The 18502-nt window shown below is 37.4% G+C and overlaps 1 protein-coding gene across 6 annotated transcripts in view; it reads left to right on the forward strand.

Annotated features, from left to right (window-relative positions):
- PHACTR3 (phosphatase and actin regulator 3) overlaps positions 1–18502 on the forward strand; it is a 309124-nt gene that overhangs the window by 180427 nt on the left and 110195 nt on the right. For all 6 annotated transcript variants that reach the window (XM_044663866.1, XM_044663867.1, XM_044663870.1 and 3 more), the window contains exons 3-4: positions 2164–2241; positions 13908–14102. In XM_044663866.1, coding sequence (XP_044519801.1) covers positions 2164–2241; positions 13908–14102 — 273 coding nt within the window. The remainder of the gene's footprint in view (positions 1–2163; positions 2242–13907; positions 14103–18502) is intronic.

Here is an 18502-nt window from a genome sequence, read left to right on the forward strand (position 1 = left end):
TTCAGTTATGGGGATAAAATTTTAAGAGAGACTTTAACAAACTGGAATGGATCCATCAGAGAGTAATCAAGATGGTGAGATGACTGAAGGGAGCAGGACATAGAAGGATTGGTTCACTGAACTGGATGGAGATGCCTGCCCTGGAGAAGGCTGAGGGAAAACATGAAAACTATCTCCATGAATCTGAAAGGCCATATGGAAGAAGGATTATAGATACTTTGCTAGTCCACAGAGGTTATTACTAGAACCAGTGGATGGATATGTCAGCGAAACAAATTTCAATTCCATATAGAAACTTCCCATCTATTTGAGTTATCCCAAAGTGGAATGTATATGATTTACTAGATAGTGAGTTCCCATCACAGAAGGTCTTCAAAGCAGAAACTACAGGCTTACTTTTCAGGGATATTGTAGAAAGGATCCAATTTCAGGTATGGCTTCTTTTGATCTATGTCTGAGGTCCTGTCAAACTCTGTAATTCCGGAAGATGCTATACAATTTTTCTTTCTTATTTTTTTTAAACTCTAACCTTCCATCTTAGAATCAATGCAGAAGAATGGTAAGATCTAGGCAATGGTGGTGGTGGTGGTGGTGGTAGTGGTGGGGTGTTAAGTGATTTGCCCAGGGTCACACAGCTAAGAAGTATTTGATGCCAGATTTGAACTCAGGACCTCTCATCTCTGGGTTTGACTTTCAATAAACTGAGCTCCCTATAATTTTTCAAATTATTTTGCTACATATGATTTCCATTTGGCTACATAACTGCATAAAACAGAACAAGGATGATCCCCCCACCATATTTATAGATGGGAAAACTTTTTCAGGGGTACATGGCTAAGAATTGACAAAGTTGCAAGTCTTACTCTAATCCAGGTTTTGAGACTGAATTTTATGTTTACTACCTCATGCAGCCTGTTATACAGTCTGTAGTACCTCTCCCATTCTGCCTCCCACCTACACACACATACACACACTTTTTATCATTGTAGCCATCAGGTGCCACAATGTTGAAAGGGTAACTTGAGCCTTCCTGTGCTGTATTTCATTTTTGAAACACTTTGTTGCCATCCTTGCTATGATCTCAATCTCCTTGAAAACATCAGAATTGGTATACTGGGTCAATCCAGAATTCTGTCTCTGATGGGGATTCCAAAAGATATATCTTGGGAAGGCAGAAAAAAAATCAGCCTGGATCAGGGGTTCCTGATATGAATGAAATTAGAGGTATAGTCTCCATTCCAAAGGCACTAAACCATTTACATGGGTAAAAATTAACTTGTAACAAGATTTTCAAAAAAGAGGAAATAGTGCTATCTTAATAGCAAAGAAAGATGACAGATAATTTTGTGGCAGCCTTTGAATGTCAGCTGGAGAGCAGAGTGGGGGGGGGAGAAGTTAGGAGAATTAAGGGAGGATGAGAGTAAGGGAGACATGGTTACCACGTGCAGAACAGATTTTATTGTTGGATAGAGAGAGGAAAGAACGCTATTTGGAGATGTTCTGAAGTAGAAATTGACAAGATTTGGCAACTGCCCCTGGTTGGGGGAAGGCTCATTGGCTACGAGCCTTTCTTTTGAATTTTATGAATGCTATTAATATATGATTTATTTGTGGAATTTCTAGAGCGAGAAAGCACAAAGGTCTTAGAGCTGAGACCTGACATAAATAGTGTGTTGAAATGTATTTAGCAAATGATAATGCAGACTACAGAAAAATACATCGGGGTGATGAGGGCAGAAAAAGGATACATTCCTCGGCTGATAAATTATTGAATTTTTGGATCCAAAGAATGGCTAGCTTAGAGAAGAGAGATTTCCACAGTTTTGTCTTTCAAATAAATCATGGAGGTTATTGTCTTTAAAAAAATGTCTGGGGGAGAGGAGTGTTTAACATGTTTCTGTTTGACTGGTTGTGCTATAAGGGGCAGCTCTAAAGAGTATGGTTATTGGAGAGACTCAGAACTGTTGTACAAATAAGTGTTCAAAATGTCATTGTCATTATAGACCCAGAATTATATATAACCTTTTAGTCAGCCAGTTTCCCAGTGTTTACTTTGAGTGAACTCAAGGTTCGTTGTCCCCTGCTGCTTACTTTGCAATGAGCAACCATTAGCAAAGAATTAGCTTTTGACCGTCAACATTTTGGTGTTTATGTGTTGTGCAGTTTTGGAAAAGAAGATTGCTACGAGGCAAGGTCGGGATGAACTCATTAAAAAGGGCCTGCTGGAGATGATCGAGCAAGGTAAGCCAAGGCCCTGATCACTTCTAAGGAATCCATTCTGCCATATGAATTGGAAACTCAGAGGGTTCAGGAGCAGAACATGGAAGATCCCACAGATGGATCAAGGGCCAGAACAGAACTAACATGTCCTAGGGAGTCTTACTCAAGGAACTGGAGCCTTCCAAGTATACAGACTATTCCAAATGCGATTCTAGCATATTAGAGATTCCAGAGTATTCCAGAATACATTTGTATCATTTGACTGTAAGGTGGCTCAAGACTTTTTAGCAATGAATTTTTTAATTGCTAAATGATTTGCTTTCATCCATATTGTGCTAAATATTTGCCTTGTTCTCTTTACATCGGTGTCTGAGCTAGAAATTAACTTTGTGTGTGTGTGTGTGTGTGTGTGTGTGTGTGTTTATATGTTCATATATTTGTATGTGTCTAAGACATTTCCTTCATGGCTCTGAATTGAAGTAAATAAGGCATATCTGGATCCAGAAAATTTTCATAGACAATTACCACAAAATGTTAAAACTTTAAGAAATCTTAGATATCATCTCATCCAGTGGCTTCAATTTAGTGGAGAAACGAGGAAAAGACCTTGGATATTGATCTTGTCTAGCACCTTCAATTTATAGATGGCTAAACTGAGTCTCCAGGACAGAAATAACTTTTCCAGGCACAAAATTAGTGATGAATCCAGGAATAAAGGAATATAATGTCGTCCTCCTAGAAACTACAAAATATACTAGAAAGAATCATAGAGATTTGTAGTTTAGAAAGTGTCAAACACATGGCCCACAATACTCCCGAGCATGGCTCAAAATGTAATTGGGAAATATTTAGCAAAATAAAATATAAAAATCATAAAACATAGGTAATATTACATTTTTAAAATAAGTCAACATGTGGCCCAAAGGAATAAATATGTATTTATTAATAGCTCCTATTTCTATTTGAAATTGACAGCACTGATTTAGTTCGTTATCCTGCCTTAATTGTTTAGTCATTTCAGTCACATATAGCTCTTTGTGACCTCAGTTGGCAGTTTTATGGCAAAGATAACTAGAATAGATTGCCATTTCCTTCTCCAGCTCATTTTACAGATGAGGAAACTGAAATACCAGGGTTAAGTGACTTGCCCAGGATTACATAGCTAGTATCTGAGGCCAAATTTGAACTCAGAAATTAGTCTTCTTGCCTCCCAAGCCTGACATTCTGTCAACTTTACCCCCTAGCTGCCATATCCTGACTTACTTTATATTTGGTTTCGACTTCTGTTAAAAGTAAAGTGATTTGATAATATAATCTTTCTTTACATGGACTTATTTCTCTCTGTAGAGTGGGGGTTCTTAGGTTTGAATGGGAAAATACCACATTTTTATTTTTACTAACCTCTAAATTAAATTTAACATTTCCTTTGATTATTTAGAGACATTATTCCAAGAAGAGTTCTAAACATTTTACCAGACTACCAAAGGGATCCAAGACACACACAAAAAAGGTTAAGAACCCATGCTCTGGGAATTACTTAATGGCAGCCATTGGGCTCAAATAAAATGATTTATAAGGTGTGAATTCCGTAAGCTGAAAACCTCCTCTGCTAGCTCCTATTGTGAGACTCTGAATCCTGGCTTGAGGGTATTAGAAGAAAAAAACATTCACCAGGACATAAGAACAACATGAGGGAAGATGAGGTAGTAGAGACCATACTAAATATATAGATTCGGGCCTCTTCGTTAGAGCTCTGCATCCCTTATTAATCACCTGGCAAGCACAGGGGGTCTGTGACTGCCCTGAATTTCCAACTCCCCTTTCCATTCTTATAATAGTACTCTGTCTTGTCAATTTGACCTAAAGTATTAGAAATTAAGGGAGTCTGCATATGAAACAAATTAATCCAGATTTCATGCAGGGATACTAATTCACTGAAGCTTGCTTTCTGGTAAATCTAATTTAGCTGGGGGCATTTTTTCATTATTTCTATTCTTCAGATCCAGGAAGGAGAAGCAGATTGCATTGCTATTTTTAGTGCTTCCCTACCTGAAAAAAAATGGTTTCAGATGCTTTGAGTATGAGAACTGGCTGCCATGAAAAGTCATTGGTGAAGACTCATGTACCATGTACCTTATTTAACTTCCCTAATGAAGGCATCTCAGAGATGTGGAGAGAATACATTTTGGCAAGTTAAAGAGCTGGGATATTTTGCTTGTTGATTGCTCAGCCAAACCCCCAAATCCTTATATTTTTAGTTTTGTTTCAAGCAAAAAAAAAAAAAAAAAGATGCTTAGTCATCAAATAGTGTGAAAAAAAATTACATTTCAGTGAATGAAGTGAAAGTTGGCCAGAAAAGATAGAGATGTAGTTCCTTCCAGAATAAATGACATGTTTTGAAAATTAAGGAGAAAAACTGTTTGGCAAAGGGCAGCTTGGGGTTTGCCAAACTTCACATCCTTGAAAAATAGTTTATGTTTTGAGAATTCAAATGGGCCCAGATCACAAACACTGAACTACTGCTGAATGACAAGAGCAGGCAGATTGATTCTCTAGCCTCTTGGGATCCTGTTGCCATACCTTTTGTTTTGTTCTTGTGCAAGCTTTTGTCACACATAGAAAAACCAGCTAGTGATTAAGAATGCTTTGTATCTGTGTCATACCTTAAATATTCTAATATTTAATATTAGATATATGATATGTATCTATATAAATATAAAAGTAATTTAGAAAACAATCATTTTGGGGGTGGCTAGATGACTGAGTGGATTGAGAGCCAGGCCAAGAGACAGGAGGTCCTTGGTTCAAATCTGGCTGTCCTTGGTTCAAATCTGGCCTCAGACACTTCCTAGCTGTGTAACCCTGGGCAAGTCACTTAACCCTCATTGCCTAGCCCTTATCACTCTTCTGCCTTGGAACCAATACACAATATTAAGTCCAAGAAGGAAGGTAAGGGTTAAAAAAACACACCAATCATTTTGTTTTTCTTAATACCAAATCTTTGAGATATAAAAAAGATATCATTGCCCCCATTTTACAGATAAACTAAGAACATAGGACACCAAGTAATGTACCCAAGATCAGATAGAGGGACAGAGTTAGGATTTCATCACAGATCTTCTGAATCCAGTGATTTGTTTAAGGTTGCAAAAGAAATTTGTGGCAAAACTGGAACTAAGCCAGTCATTTTCCAAAAATTAAAATGACTTAGGAGGTGATGACTTCCTCATTCCTGTAAGTCTTTAAGTAAAGTCTGGATGACTTATTAAGGCTATAAGGGATATTATTGTTCCAGTATGGCTTAAAACATCTATAAGCTTCCTTCCAAACCTGAGATATTTTAAGGAGATCACTGTTGTGGTTGTTTAAGTATTGTTCAACTCTTTGTGTCCCCATTTGGAGTTTTATTGATAAAGAAACTGGAGTAGTTTGCCATTTCCTTCTCCAGCTCATTTTACAGATGAGGAAACTGAAGCAAACAGAGTAAAGTGACTTGCCCAGGGTCACATAGCTAGTAAGTATCTGAAGTCAGATTTGAACTCAGAAAGATAAGTCATCCTGATTCCAGGCCCAGCACTCTATCCATTACTCCAGGGAAATCATACTTGCTAAGAATGTGAAGAAGAATTCTTTTGATAGATGGATGTGTGATGTTGAGTGAAGGAAAGCAGGATATATGTTCTAACCATTGTATAGCAATTGGTATGTGCAAAGACACATCAGAGCACACAAAAAAAAATATGGCTAGAATGCTAAGTTGGAGCCAGTTTTTGGAAGACCTTGAATGCCCAACTTAGGAATTTATGCTTTGGGCAGTGGACAGTGGGGAAACACTGGAGTATTTTTGATCAAAAGAGTTGCATGAGTAGAAGAATGCATTAGGGAAATGACAGAGATTGGAAGGCAAAGTTAGCAAGGACATTATAATAATCACCTTATTTAAAAGATAATGGGAACCTGAATTAGGGTGGTGTCAATTGGAGTGGAAAGTTTATTAAAGATTCCTCTTTGAGAACTGCTTGATATAATCATTGTGACTTTCTTCAGAGAGAACACAAAACAATTAGGAATATAACAATTGCATACAAAGTTTGCAAAATGTCAGGCATTTATTAAGAAAAACCATCCCTGCCTTTACAGAGTTTATGTTTTAGTGAGACACATAAAAGGGATCTGATAGGGGAGAGATGAGTAGGTATCTATGGGGGAAAGTGGAGAAAAGTTTGTGGAGATGAGTCAGCAGTATAACCTGGATGCAAATCAAGACTTTTTTTTTGTTCCTGGCTCACTCCTTAAATTGGAGGTTGTGGGAGGGAAGAACCAGCCAATCAGAAGGAGAGAGTTAGGGACAGAGAGTACTTCCAATGTGAGTAGTTGGGAAGTGGAGGGAGCTTCCAGAGGATAAAGGTTTCTATGGTGTGGGAGAGAAAGTCCTGGGGAGATAAGGTGGCGGCACAGCCTGGAGAAGGCAGTTTTCCCTTTCTTAGTCTCTTATCTCATTTGATCCTCACACTTTTGGAAACTCCAAGTTCCTTGAAGTTCTGATTGTGATTATATGTCCAAATAATAAAGTTTTTTCTCTTAGTTAAGTGAATTTTGGGGTTATCTGTGAATTTTAATTATTCTCTTCCCCAATTCATGGAGAGTATATTGTGTTTTGCTTTTTTTGATCTGGCATAGTAGGTAAATGAGATTTTCCTGTTTCTGTGAATGGGAATCAAACAGAACACACCATTCCAACCTTCCCATTTTATAGTGAAGGAAACTGAGACTGCTAGATTGTGTGTCCTGCTCAGCCAGGTAACAAACGGCATAGCAAGGACTGGAACCTTGCTCTCCTTATTTCTAGTCCAAAACTCTTTGTTGTGTGCTCTGGGACTCTAAGAAGCATCTTCCTTTCTGAACATGGGAGTGTTCAGAATGTTGTGGTATTTGCTCATTGTAGCTTCAAGGCTCAGTTCAAGTGCCAAAACAGTTCATAGAGTCATCCCAATCATATCCTTGTATTTACCTGGTGCGTGTTTTGCTTATGCAGCATTTTTACAAGTGTAAATTGAACATTCTAAATACATATTGCTCTCTTTGTTTTCCCCTAGTTAGAAAATGTTAGGCAGTTAGAGAGAGCACTGTGCTTGGAGCTAGAAAGACCTGAGTTCAATTCTAACCTCAGACCCTTTCTAGCTGTAAGAACCAGAACAAGTTATTTAACCTCTGTCTGCCTCATTTTCTTCTATTGTAAAATGGTGATGATAATAATAGCTCCTACCTCTCAGAGTTGTTGTGAGTTGAGTATTAAATGAGGTAATATTTACAAAATGCTTAAGATTTCTTCCCTCCCTGTCTGCTTCCCTTGGCGTCTTCCTCTCTTGCCCAGGAGGTGATAGAATGCTTAGCATTTAATTTTTTTTAAATCAATGTAGAGGAAGATGTCTTGTGAGCTCCCTACACATGGCACATAATAGGCATTTAATAATTTGTTGAATGAGTAATGGAATCTGAATCTTCTGAGTATTTTTTTTTACTGAATCTGATTAGCCATCACATAATGTTGATAATAATAGAAACAACATGTCATATATCTATAATACTTTAAGATACTGCTTTTTTCAAAATACTTATGAGATAGGTAAATTCATATATTATTATCACCATTTTACAAATTAGGCAAATAATCCCACAACATACAGCCTTAATAATGTAGCAAGGCAACTGGATGGTCCAGTGGATAAAGCACTGAGTCTAAAGTCAAGAGGACCCAAGTTTAGATGTAGCCTCAGATGCTTACTAGTTGTGTGAGTCTAGGCAAGTCAATTAATTTATTTGTTTCCTTATCTGTAAAATGGGGATAATAATGTTACCTACCTTCCAGAGTTACAAGAATAAAATGAGATACTTATAAAATGTTCTGCAAACCTTAAAGTACCATGTAAATGCTATTGTTGTTGTTATTGTTATGCCATGAGAAATGATGGAGGTCCATGAAAGGGAAATAAAAAAGAGCTAGATTGTCTTTAAGAATTGATTGGAGAGCAGAGAAAGACTTTTTCTGTCTTCATGCCATTTTAGTAAAATCAACAGAGTGAGTAATCTCCCTTTACTCAAGAACTGGGCAAGGGAGAATGTCCTTTTAAAAGAGACCCTTGGATGTAGAGGGTCCCTTGTTTGAGGCTGTAAACTATAAAACTATCAAGGAGATTTACAGGACTGCACTGGTGTCTAGACAGAGGCTGTGAGTAATGGCCAACCGAAGGCTAATATAATATGCTTCATGTGATTTGCTTCTAGCTCAATAAGGCTCTACTCACCCCCACCCTCCAGGCATAATTCTGTGCCTTTATTAACATATGTATTTTGTCAATTGCTGCTTAAAACAACAGCATCAACAATACTGTTAATCCTTTCTAAAACTAGATTAGAAGTGGTTTGTACATCTCTTAATCCTTTTTGGGTTAAATTTGCTCCTTTTTCCTTTAGGGAGAAAAAAAGAGGGGAACAGTATTCCAAACATTAAAATGGCATGATTGTTCTAAGACAACTGCAGTAAATCTTTAACCCCTTCCTTGATCCCTGGTTAGTAATCACCTTCCCACTCAGATCTCACATAGCACATTTTTCATTTGTGTATTTTTCATGTAATATGTGTGTTATAGTCATCCATGTGCAGATCTTATCTTACTGGATTGTAAATTCCATGAAAGCAGAGATTGTGTCTTAAATCTCCCTAAGTCCACTAAATGATCCAGATTCTTAACCTATTGTCTGTGAATTTAATTTTAAAAATATTTTGATGACTATATTTCAATATAGTTGTTTTCCCTTGTTTTATTTATACATTTGATTCTCATTCTGAGAAGAGGTGCTCGGGTTATCAAAGGGGCCCTTTACACACCAAAAATTTAAGAGCCCCTCTCTTAGTGCCTAGCCCAGTTCTCTAGAGGCACATACATGGTAAGAAACATCTTTCTGGAATGAGCAAATGAGTGACTGAACTCTTTTTTCCTATACCTTCTACTACTCTAGTTTCTCTTAGCCACTTAACTTACGATTATGCCAAAAATTACTAAGGGAACACTAACTTTATGGTTAGTCTCTGTGAAAAAATCCAAGGAAAAATGAGAGCATTCTTACCCTCAAGAAGTTTATAATATTGATTGTAACTAAAAGATAAAATATGTGCATAGACAAATCTATTGCAGGGCTTAACATTATCATTTCTAGAGAGGAATGTACAAAATGCTATGGGAATTAAGAGGAGAAAGATAATTTCTGATTGGGAAATCTCAGAAGGCTTCATAGAGAAGATGATCTGATCTGTGATGGTAGAATTTAAGTAGCTAGAGATGTGGGAGAGAAGGCAAGCAGAGGAAATAGCATCAACAAAGGCAGAATTAAGAGTGTTCAGGGAATGACAGGTGGTTAATTTTGGTTACAGTGTAATATGGAGGTGTGAATAATAATGATAAAAATCTGAAGAAGTGGGTTAGGGCTAGATCAAGAAGAGCTTTGGATGTTTTATTAGGGAACCACTGAAGATTTTTGATCAGGGAAGGAAATGGATCAGAGTTGTGCGCTAGGAAGATAGCACGTTAAGAAATATGTGGTGCTAGGTGGCACAGTGGATAGCCAGGAAAGGAGTCAGGAACTTCTTCCTGAGTTCCAATCTAACCTGAGACACTTTCTAGCTCTGTAACCCTGGGCAAGGCACTAAACACTCTAAGCCAGAGTTTCCTCACTTGTAAAATAAACGGGAGAAAGAAATGGAAAACTTCCAGTAGAGCCAAGAAAACCCCAAAAAGGATCATGAAAAGATAGACATGATTGACAAGTGACTAAGCAACAATAGTATATGGTAAGAAAGAAAAGGGGAGGAAGAATAGAGTGGGGAAAAATGATTAATGATATATAGCCCTGACAAGAAGAAATGAGGGTCCTAGTTACAGTGGTGATAGACTTAGCAATGAACGAACAGGGGCACAGGAAGGGACTCTTTGATGGTAATGTAGATGGTAAGGATTTGAGATGAGGAGATTGGGAGAATGAGCCCCCATTTCAAGAAGAGGAGTTGGTTTAAGGAGAAAGATAATTATTTTGTTTTAGGATTGGTTGTTGAAGTACTGATGCGTCTAAACATGACTAGAATTTAATTGGAAATTGATTATTAGAAAGCGGGGGCAAAAGATCTAGATTTGGGATTCATTCAGTCAAAATTTCTGTCTGAAGCTACAATACTAAATGACATGGCAAAGGAGAAAATGGAGGAAGAGAGAAGATAATAGAACGGAGTCCACCTTTGGAATTGTGTATATTTCTGCTGCAGTACTGACTGAAGAAAAGCAGCCTTTGAATGTTTTAAACTTACGGTACTTTTCAGATGCATTTTGTGTTTCTTACCAGAAACTCCAGACAGAGAAAATTTATGATAAGTTGTAGTTGCTTCATAGATACATAAGAGATTAGATGAAAGACTCTCATCCTCTGATAGCATACCCCCAGAGTATATGAAACTTGTTAAAGGATAATTGGGAATATTATTATCCCATTGAAAGAACAATCTTGTGCTACTAAAAATATTATGTATCAAATCAATTTATCTTTATGAAAAATGAATCCCTTTATTTGATCTCATTTATCATGCACATATACATGTTGTAAACTCTAGAATTTATTTCATTTCACATTAAATAGGTGCATAGGATGACTTCCTAAAAGCCAAAGTGTATTACAGACTGATAAGGTTGAAAACACCTGGCTGGATTAGATAACTTCTACCTAGACTTAGGGTAGGAGGGAAGAAAGAAAGAATTGTCTTCCTTCCCTGTCTTCCTCAATTCATTGCTATCTCTTCCTTTCAATCATTGCTTTCTATTTTTAAGGCTGTTTGCAGACATGAAGGGTCTTCCCTCTTTGGTCATAAAAATTAGCTTATTAATTTCTCAGTGTCATAAGCTGCTCAGAGAACCATGGCAGTGACTTTTCTCCATCTTCTAATAGAGATGGGCTTAAAATTTTCCTCAATGATTTAACTAATTTAATATTTTATAATTAGATCTTTAAAATTTATTCTCATGGCATCCTGTCTAGTGTTCTCTGATGACATTCATTTTATTCCTCCTGAGAATTAGACCCTAATAGATCAAATATCTTTTTCTGCCTTATGGAAATACTAGCCTGAGTGGGTTCTCACCCCCACCCCCTTTGCGCTGTTAAATATAGGCTTCCTCCAAATCTATTCCATTCTGTAACACCAGGGAGGGGAAAGGCATCAGATAAACAATGGGAACAGCTGCTCGTGCACCCTGATCATAAGCAATCCAACTGTACAATGAGATGGAGCTGTGAACAAGAGCTCCGCCCCCGGTCCCCCAGCTGTATCTTAGCAACTGGGCTCCTGCAGAGCCTATTGTAATATTGGTAACTTTTTACTGAACGGGATTGCAGGCCAGAATAGTGAGCCTGGACTATAAAAAAAGCCTGCATGTTCTGTGCCACAGCCAAAGTGTGTGCATGTGTCTGTGATTAATCTTACATCATGAGCATGTTGAAGCCTTGATTGGTGCTGAAGACCCAGGCTGCTGAGCACATGCACTAGAATCTAATGTTGCCTTTGAGCCTTCGGGGAACCCTGAGCACTCATGGGAGGAGCCACGGCTACAGTCTCATGCTTTTTGGACCCAATAAGCATCCTGTAGTTGGGTCAGGTGCAATCTCTGTCTTAAGGCTGGAGCTAATATGCTTTTTAGAAGCCTAGTCTTTGAGAAAAATAGAAGGAATAAAAACATGATTTCTAGAACTCTGAGTTCTCTGTAGCTATCATAACCCAAGAGTGCTTACTTATGACTAGAAAAGGGGGAGAGAAAAGGAAAACACCAATGGCAAGAATCTCTTTAGCATGTGAAGCAACAATAGAACAGGCTTAGAAAGGAGACTCTTGAGCAGGCAGTCTTAACCTTTTGATGTCATGAGTGCATCCTATGGACCATTCTTAAGAATCATGTTTTTAAATGCATAAAATAAAATATAGAAGATTACAAATTCAATTATATCAAAATACAGTTATCGAAATATGTATAAATATATATGATGATGATAACATCATATAGAGCAGAGTACATGCTCTATAACATTTATAGAGCATGTACTCTGTCAGACACTATGCTAAGTGCTTTACAATTATTATCTCTTTTGATCTTCATAATAATCCTAGGAGGTAGGTGATGATGATATCTCTATTTTATATATGAGGAAACAGAGGCAAACAGTGGTTAAGTGACTTGGTCAGGGTCACATAGTGAATAAATGTGTATGTTCCTGGATTTGTACTCAGGTCTTCCTGACTCCAGTATATTTATATGTAGGTATATGTTTTGTATATTCATGTATTATATATTTATATGTATATATACATAGTATATATGTATATGGAGCAACTAGATGGCACATCAGACAGAGCATTTGGGATTAGAGTCGGGAACACCTGGGTTCAAACATATACATATATACTTGCTTGTATGTTTATGTTCAGTTTTCTTTGTGAATGTATCTCTGTAGGTGTGTATATATACATATATAGTTATTGTTGTTCAGTCATTTCAGTTATGTCTGACTCTGTGTGGCCCCCTTTGAGGTTTTCTTGGCACAGATATTGGAGTAGTTTGCCATTTCCTTCTGTGGCTCATTTTACAGACAAGGAAACTGAGGCAAACAGGGAGAAGTGATTTGCCCAGGGTCACATATCTAGTAAGTGTCAAAGACCAGAAATGAGCTCAAGATGAGTCTCCTAGCATTCTCTACACTACACCATCTGGCTGTGTATCCATACACACACATACACACACACACACACACACACACACACACAGAAGCACATAAATATGTGTTTATATATAAAATGACTTCACAGACCTCAGGTTACGAGTCAATATACTAGAAGATAAAACTTGAAGTCATGTGGTAGGTAGGGGGAGGTGAATGGGAAAGGTGGTAATAATAGAGATCAGAGAGCACAGATTATTAATTCAACATGTTTTTAAAACCCTTACCTTTCACCTTAGAATCAATATAGTAAGAGCTAGGCAATGGGGGTCAAGTGACTTGCCCAGGGTCACACAGCTGGGAAGTGTCTGAGGCCAGATCTGAACCCAGGACCTCCTGTCTCTAGGCCTGACTCTCAATCCACTGAGCTGCCCAGCTGCTCCCTAATTCAGTATTTAATAGATACTTAGTAAGTATCTTTCTGATATGGGTAATGTCAGCAAGCAATGTTGCTGGCCTTAGAGTCAAAGATCTAGATTCCTTGACATACTGGCTATGACCTATTCTTAACCACTTAGCTCTCTAAACATGCCTAATATTATTATGTTGCAGAACATTTGCTCATCTGCAGAAGAAGTTTCCTAAATCAATAAAATCACAAATTCAAGCCCCTTACCCCCCCCACCCCCAAAATAAAGAGCAAAGACACCAGACTTGTCACTGAAATTTAAGTCCTGATTTTAGCAGGCACTCAGTGATGCCTGAGGTAAGTAAGGGGAATTACCAGCTGCTGAGAAAGGGCACGAGAACTCTTGAGGCAGGAGTGGCCAAGCTGATGAGCAGGTTCTGGGTATAGAAATGTCCTCATGTAGAATTTGAAGGCTGAGTGTGTACTTCTGATAATTTAATTCAGATTAAATGGCATGATGTTTTAGATGCTGAAGCCAAAGCATGCAGTGCTGATGGTGGCACTAGAGCAACGCAGAGTGATCCTTCAACCCCCAAATGCCAGGCCTTTACCTCAGAAGAGCTGCAGCAGGAAAACTCCATAGCAGAAGCAGCAGCAGTGACAGATCAGACCTCACCTGAGGAGGAGGAGCTACAGTCAGAGGAGCAGAAAGAAGATGCAGGTATTTGGATGCACATCCTTACAGGGTCTTCTCCAAAGGCTGTATAGGGGTTGGAATCCAGCTCTCTATGCCTTAATGCTAGGATTTACTACCAGGATTCCAAGACTGCTTAATGGATGAAAGGGGAGAAGAGGGAAGTCTGAGGCAGGGTGGGATGATTCAGATGTCCTTAAGATAACCATTATATCATGCACTCCAGCACCAATGAGAAGGGGACTAGCTTTCAGCAATATTTTCTTTGGTGAACTATAGTAATCTTCTCTTCTCTTTTCTTCTATACTGGTTACCACAGCAACTAAAAACTCTAAAAGATCAACTGATAACAACTCACAGGGTTACCTCTACCAGGCATATTTTCATTCTCGTAGGGAACTTTTGAAAAGCCAAAGGAATTGAATGATAATTGTAGACACTGTCTTCTGAGCTTAAAGGAACTATTTTAGGAATATGGCTATATTCTTGGGGTATCTTGAAACACCTAGGTCTCTACCTGTTTCACTGCCTTATAAAATCAGTCCCCAGAAGGCCATTTTTTTGCTTATGGAGATAAACTAGCTGTTGGTACCCCACAAGACAGTGACTACTTCTACTAGTACTAGTACTAGTACTGGTACTGGTACTACTAGTAGTAATAACAATAATAATGGAAGTTTACAAAATTCTTTAAGGTTTGGGAAACACTTTAGATGCATTATCTCATTTAAGTTTCACAACAATCCAGTGAAGCAGGCACTATTGGCATTATTATGGCCATTTAAGGCATGTAAGTGTTACAGTGGGTAAGGGCAGTGGTCTTGAAATCAGGAAGACCTGAGTTCAGTCTCACCTCATAGATTTCCAAGCTGTGTGACCTTGGGCAAATTATTGAACCCTCTTAGTTGTAGTTGTCTTACCTATAAAATGAAAGTAATAATGGCATCTACCTCATATGGTTATGGAGAGGGTCATTTGAAATAACATTTGTAAAGTACTCTGCAAATCATAGTGTTATACAAATGAATATTCAAACATGTTTCCTCCCCTTCTCCAATTCCATTCTCTTTCCTTCCCCTTCCCCTTCCTTTTCCCCTTCCCTACAAATGTACAAATTATATTATTAGTGAAGAAACTGACTCAGATTAATAAAGCAACTTTATGGTGGTTACACAGCTAATAAGTGATGGAGGCTTAAAGTAAACCTAGATCTTCCTGATTCAAAGCCTATTTACTTACTTACATCCTATCATCTGAGATATCTAGTAGTATTGCACAGGACAAATAATATTATGAGGTCAGATCGTTTGAAAAGGTGTTCTATGTAGCAGATTCCATAAAACATATATATATATATGTACATATATATATATATAAAGTTCTTTGTAGATACTTCTTTCTGTACATTGCAAGATCAAATAAATAGTCAATAGCATTTCACTCAAATGTATATAGGAAGGGCTTGAAAAACAAATTAGATAGAGCAACCCAACTTACAAGATGAAAAGAAGTAGGTAAAAAAAGAATTAAGGGGAAAAATGACCACCTACATACACAATGAGTGTTCCCATTTCTTTAGCAGTTAATAGTTGACAAAGTGTTTTTCTCTTAATAAGCTCACAAGATAAGTAGAGTATTATTCCAATTTTACAGATGAGGCCTCCAAGATTCAACAAAGTGAAGTGAGGCTCATAGTCACATAGCCAGTAAATGTACTTGTTTACTAACAACTAAAAGAAATGATCTTTTATTTTATACATACATATTTAAATGTATTTATTTATTTTAATTTCATGCAAAACACACTTCCATATTGGTCATTATTGCAAGAGCAAACTCATACATAGCCAAAACACAAAAATAAAAATAAAAATACACTTATGTGTTGGGGCAGCTGGGTAGCTCAGTGGATTGAGAGTCAGGCCTAGAGACTGGAGGTCCTAGGTTCAAATCCTGCCTCAGACACTTCCCAGATATGTGACCCTGGACAAGTCACTTGACCCCCACTGCCCACCCTTACACTCTTCCACCTAGGAGCCAATACACAGAAGTTAAGGGTTAAAAAAAACAAACAAAAAAAAATACACTGATGTGAACGAGGACTCCAACAGTTCTTTCTCTGGAGGATATCATTCCCAGTCCTAAGTCTTTCAGGATTGTCCCAAATCATTGCATTGCAGAGAGTATCCAAGTTTTCACAGATAATCATCAACCAATATTGCTATTGTTGTATACAATGTTCTCCCAGGTCTATTTATTTCACTCCGCATCAGTTCCTGCAGATCTTCCTAGCTTTTTCTGAAATCATCTTCTTAAACATTTCTTATAGTACAATAGTATTCCATTACCAATATGTACCACTATTTGTTAAGTCATTCCCCAATTGCTGGACATCCTCTCAATTTTCAATTCTTTGCCACCCTTTTTTATTATTTCTTTGGAATATAAACCCAATAGTGTTATTACCAGATCAAAGAGTATACACAGTTTTATAACCTTTTGTGCAAGAGTTCCAAATTGTCCTCCAGAATGGTTGGATCAGTTCACAATTTCACCAACAATGCAAGAAATGACCTTTTAGGACCTAGCAGTACCAAATCTTAAACTGTACTATAAAGCAGTGGTCATCAAAACAATATGGTACTGGCTAAGAAATAGAAGGGAGGATCAGTGAAATAGACTTGGGGTAAATGACCTCAGCAAGACAGTGTATGATAAACCAAATAAGCCCAGCTTTTGGGACAAAAATCCATTTGACAAAAACTGCTGGCAAAATTGGAAAACAGTATGGGAGAGATTGGGTTGAGATCAACATCTCACACCCTACACCAAGATAAATTCAGAATGGATGAATGACTTGAATATAAAAAAGGAATCCATAAGTAAATTAGGTGAACATAGAATAGTATACCTGTCAGATCTATGGGAAAGGAAAGATTTTAAGACCAAGAAAGAGTTAGAAAATATCACAAAATGTAAAATAAACAATTTTGATTACATTAAATTAAAAAGGTTTTGTACAAACAAAACCAATGCAATCAGATTTAGAAGGGAAGCAACAAATTAGTAAAAAATCTTTATAGCAAAAACCTCTGACAAAAGTCTAATTACTCAAATCTATAAGGAGCTAAATCAATTGTACAAAAAAGTAAGCTGTTCCCCATTTGATAAATGGGCAGGGGACATGAATCAGCAATTTTCAGATAAAGAAATCAAAACTATCAATAAGCACATGAAAAAGTGTTCAAAATCTCTTATAATTAGTGAAATGCAAATCAAAACAACTCTAAGGTATCATCTCACACCTAGCAGATTGGCTAAAATGACAGCAAAGGAAAGTAATCAATGTTGGAGGGGATGTGGCTAAATTGGGACCTTAATGCATTGCTGGTGGAGTTGTGAATTGATCCAACCATTCTGGAACTATGCCCAAAGAGCGCTAAAAGACTGCCTGTCCTTTGATCCAGCCATAGCATTGCTGAGTTTATACTCCAAAGAGATAATAAGGAAAAAGTCTTGTACAAAAATATTTATAACTGTGCTCATTGTGGTGGTAAAAAAAAACTGGAAAATGAGGGGATGCTCTTAAATTAGGGAATAGCTGAACAAATTGTAGTATCTGTTGGTGATGGAATACTATTGTGCTAAAAGAAATAATGAACTGGAGGAATTCTATGTCAACTGGAATGATCTCTAGGAATTGATGCAGAGTGAAAGGAGCAGAACCAGGAGAACCTTATACACAGAGACAGATACACTGTGGCACAACTGAATGTAATGGACTTCTCTACTAGCAGTAATGCAATGATCCATGTCAATTTTCTGAGGGATTTGTGAGAAAAAATTGCTATCCACAGTCAGAGAAAGAACTGTGGGAGTAGAAACACAAAAGGAGCACAACTGCTTGATCACATGGGTCGATGGGGATATGATTAGGGATGTAGACTCTAAAGGATCACCCTAATGCAAATATTAATAATATGGAAATAGGTCTTGATCATTAAATAGGTCTTTTACATATGTAAAACTCAGTGGAATTGCTTTGGGAGGAGGATGGAAGGAGGGGAAAGAAATAACATGAATCACGTAACCATGGAAAAATATTCTAAATTAATTAAATAAATATTATTAAGGAAAAAAAAAAAGAAATGCCCTTTTATAAGCCTCATCTTTACAAAGACAACAACCTAGAATCTTGATAGTGCCTTCCCCATTTTTTTTGCCTAAGACTAGTTGTCTCTCTTTTGCCTACATCATGTCATCTTCCCTGAGGACCTGTACTAGTCCAGATTTCCAGAGACAACATTTAAACACCCACCACCTCTTTTAAAAACCCAATTATTTGTTCAGTTTTAAAGGAGTAAATCTCACTGTAAAGAATATCACTGTAGAATTTTTGACCTTGCTGTCATTAAAGTTTCAAGTCG

This window comes from Gracilinanus agilis, chromosome 2, assembly GCF_016433145.1.
Source record: "Gracilinanus agilis isolate LMUSP501 chromosome 2, AgileGrace, whole genome shotgun sequence".
NCBI lineage: Eukaryota > Metazoa > Chordata > Mammalia > Didelphimorphia > Didelphidae > Gracilinanus > Gracilinanus agilis.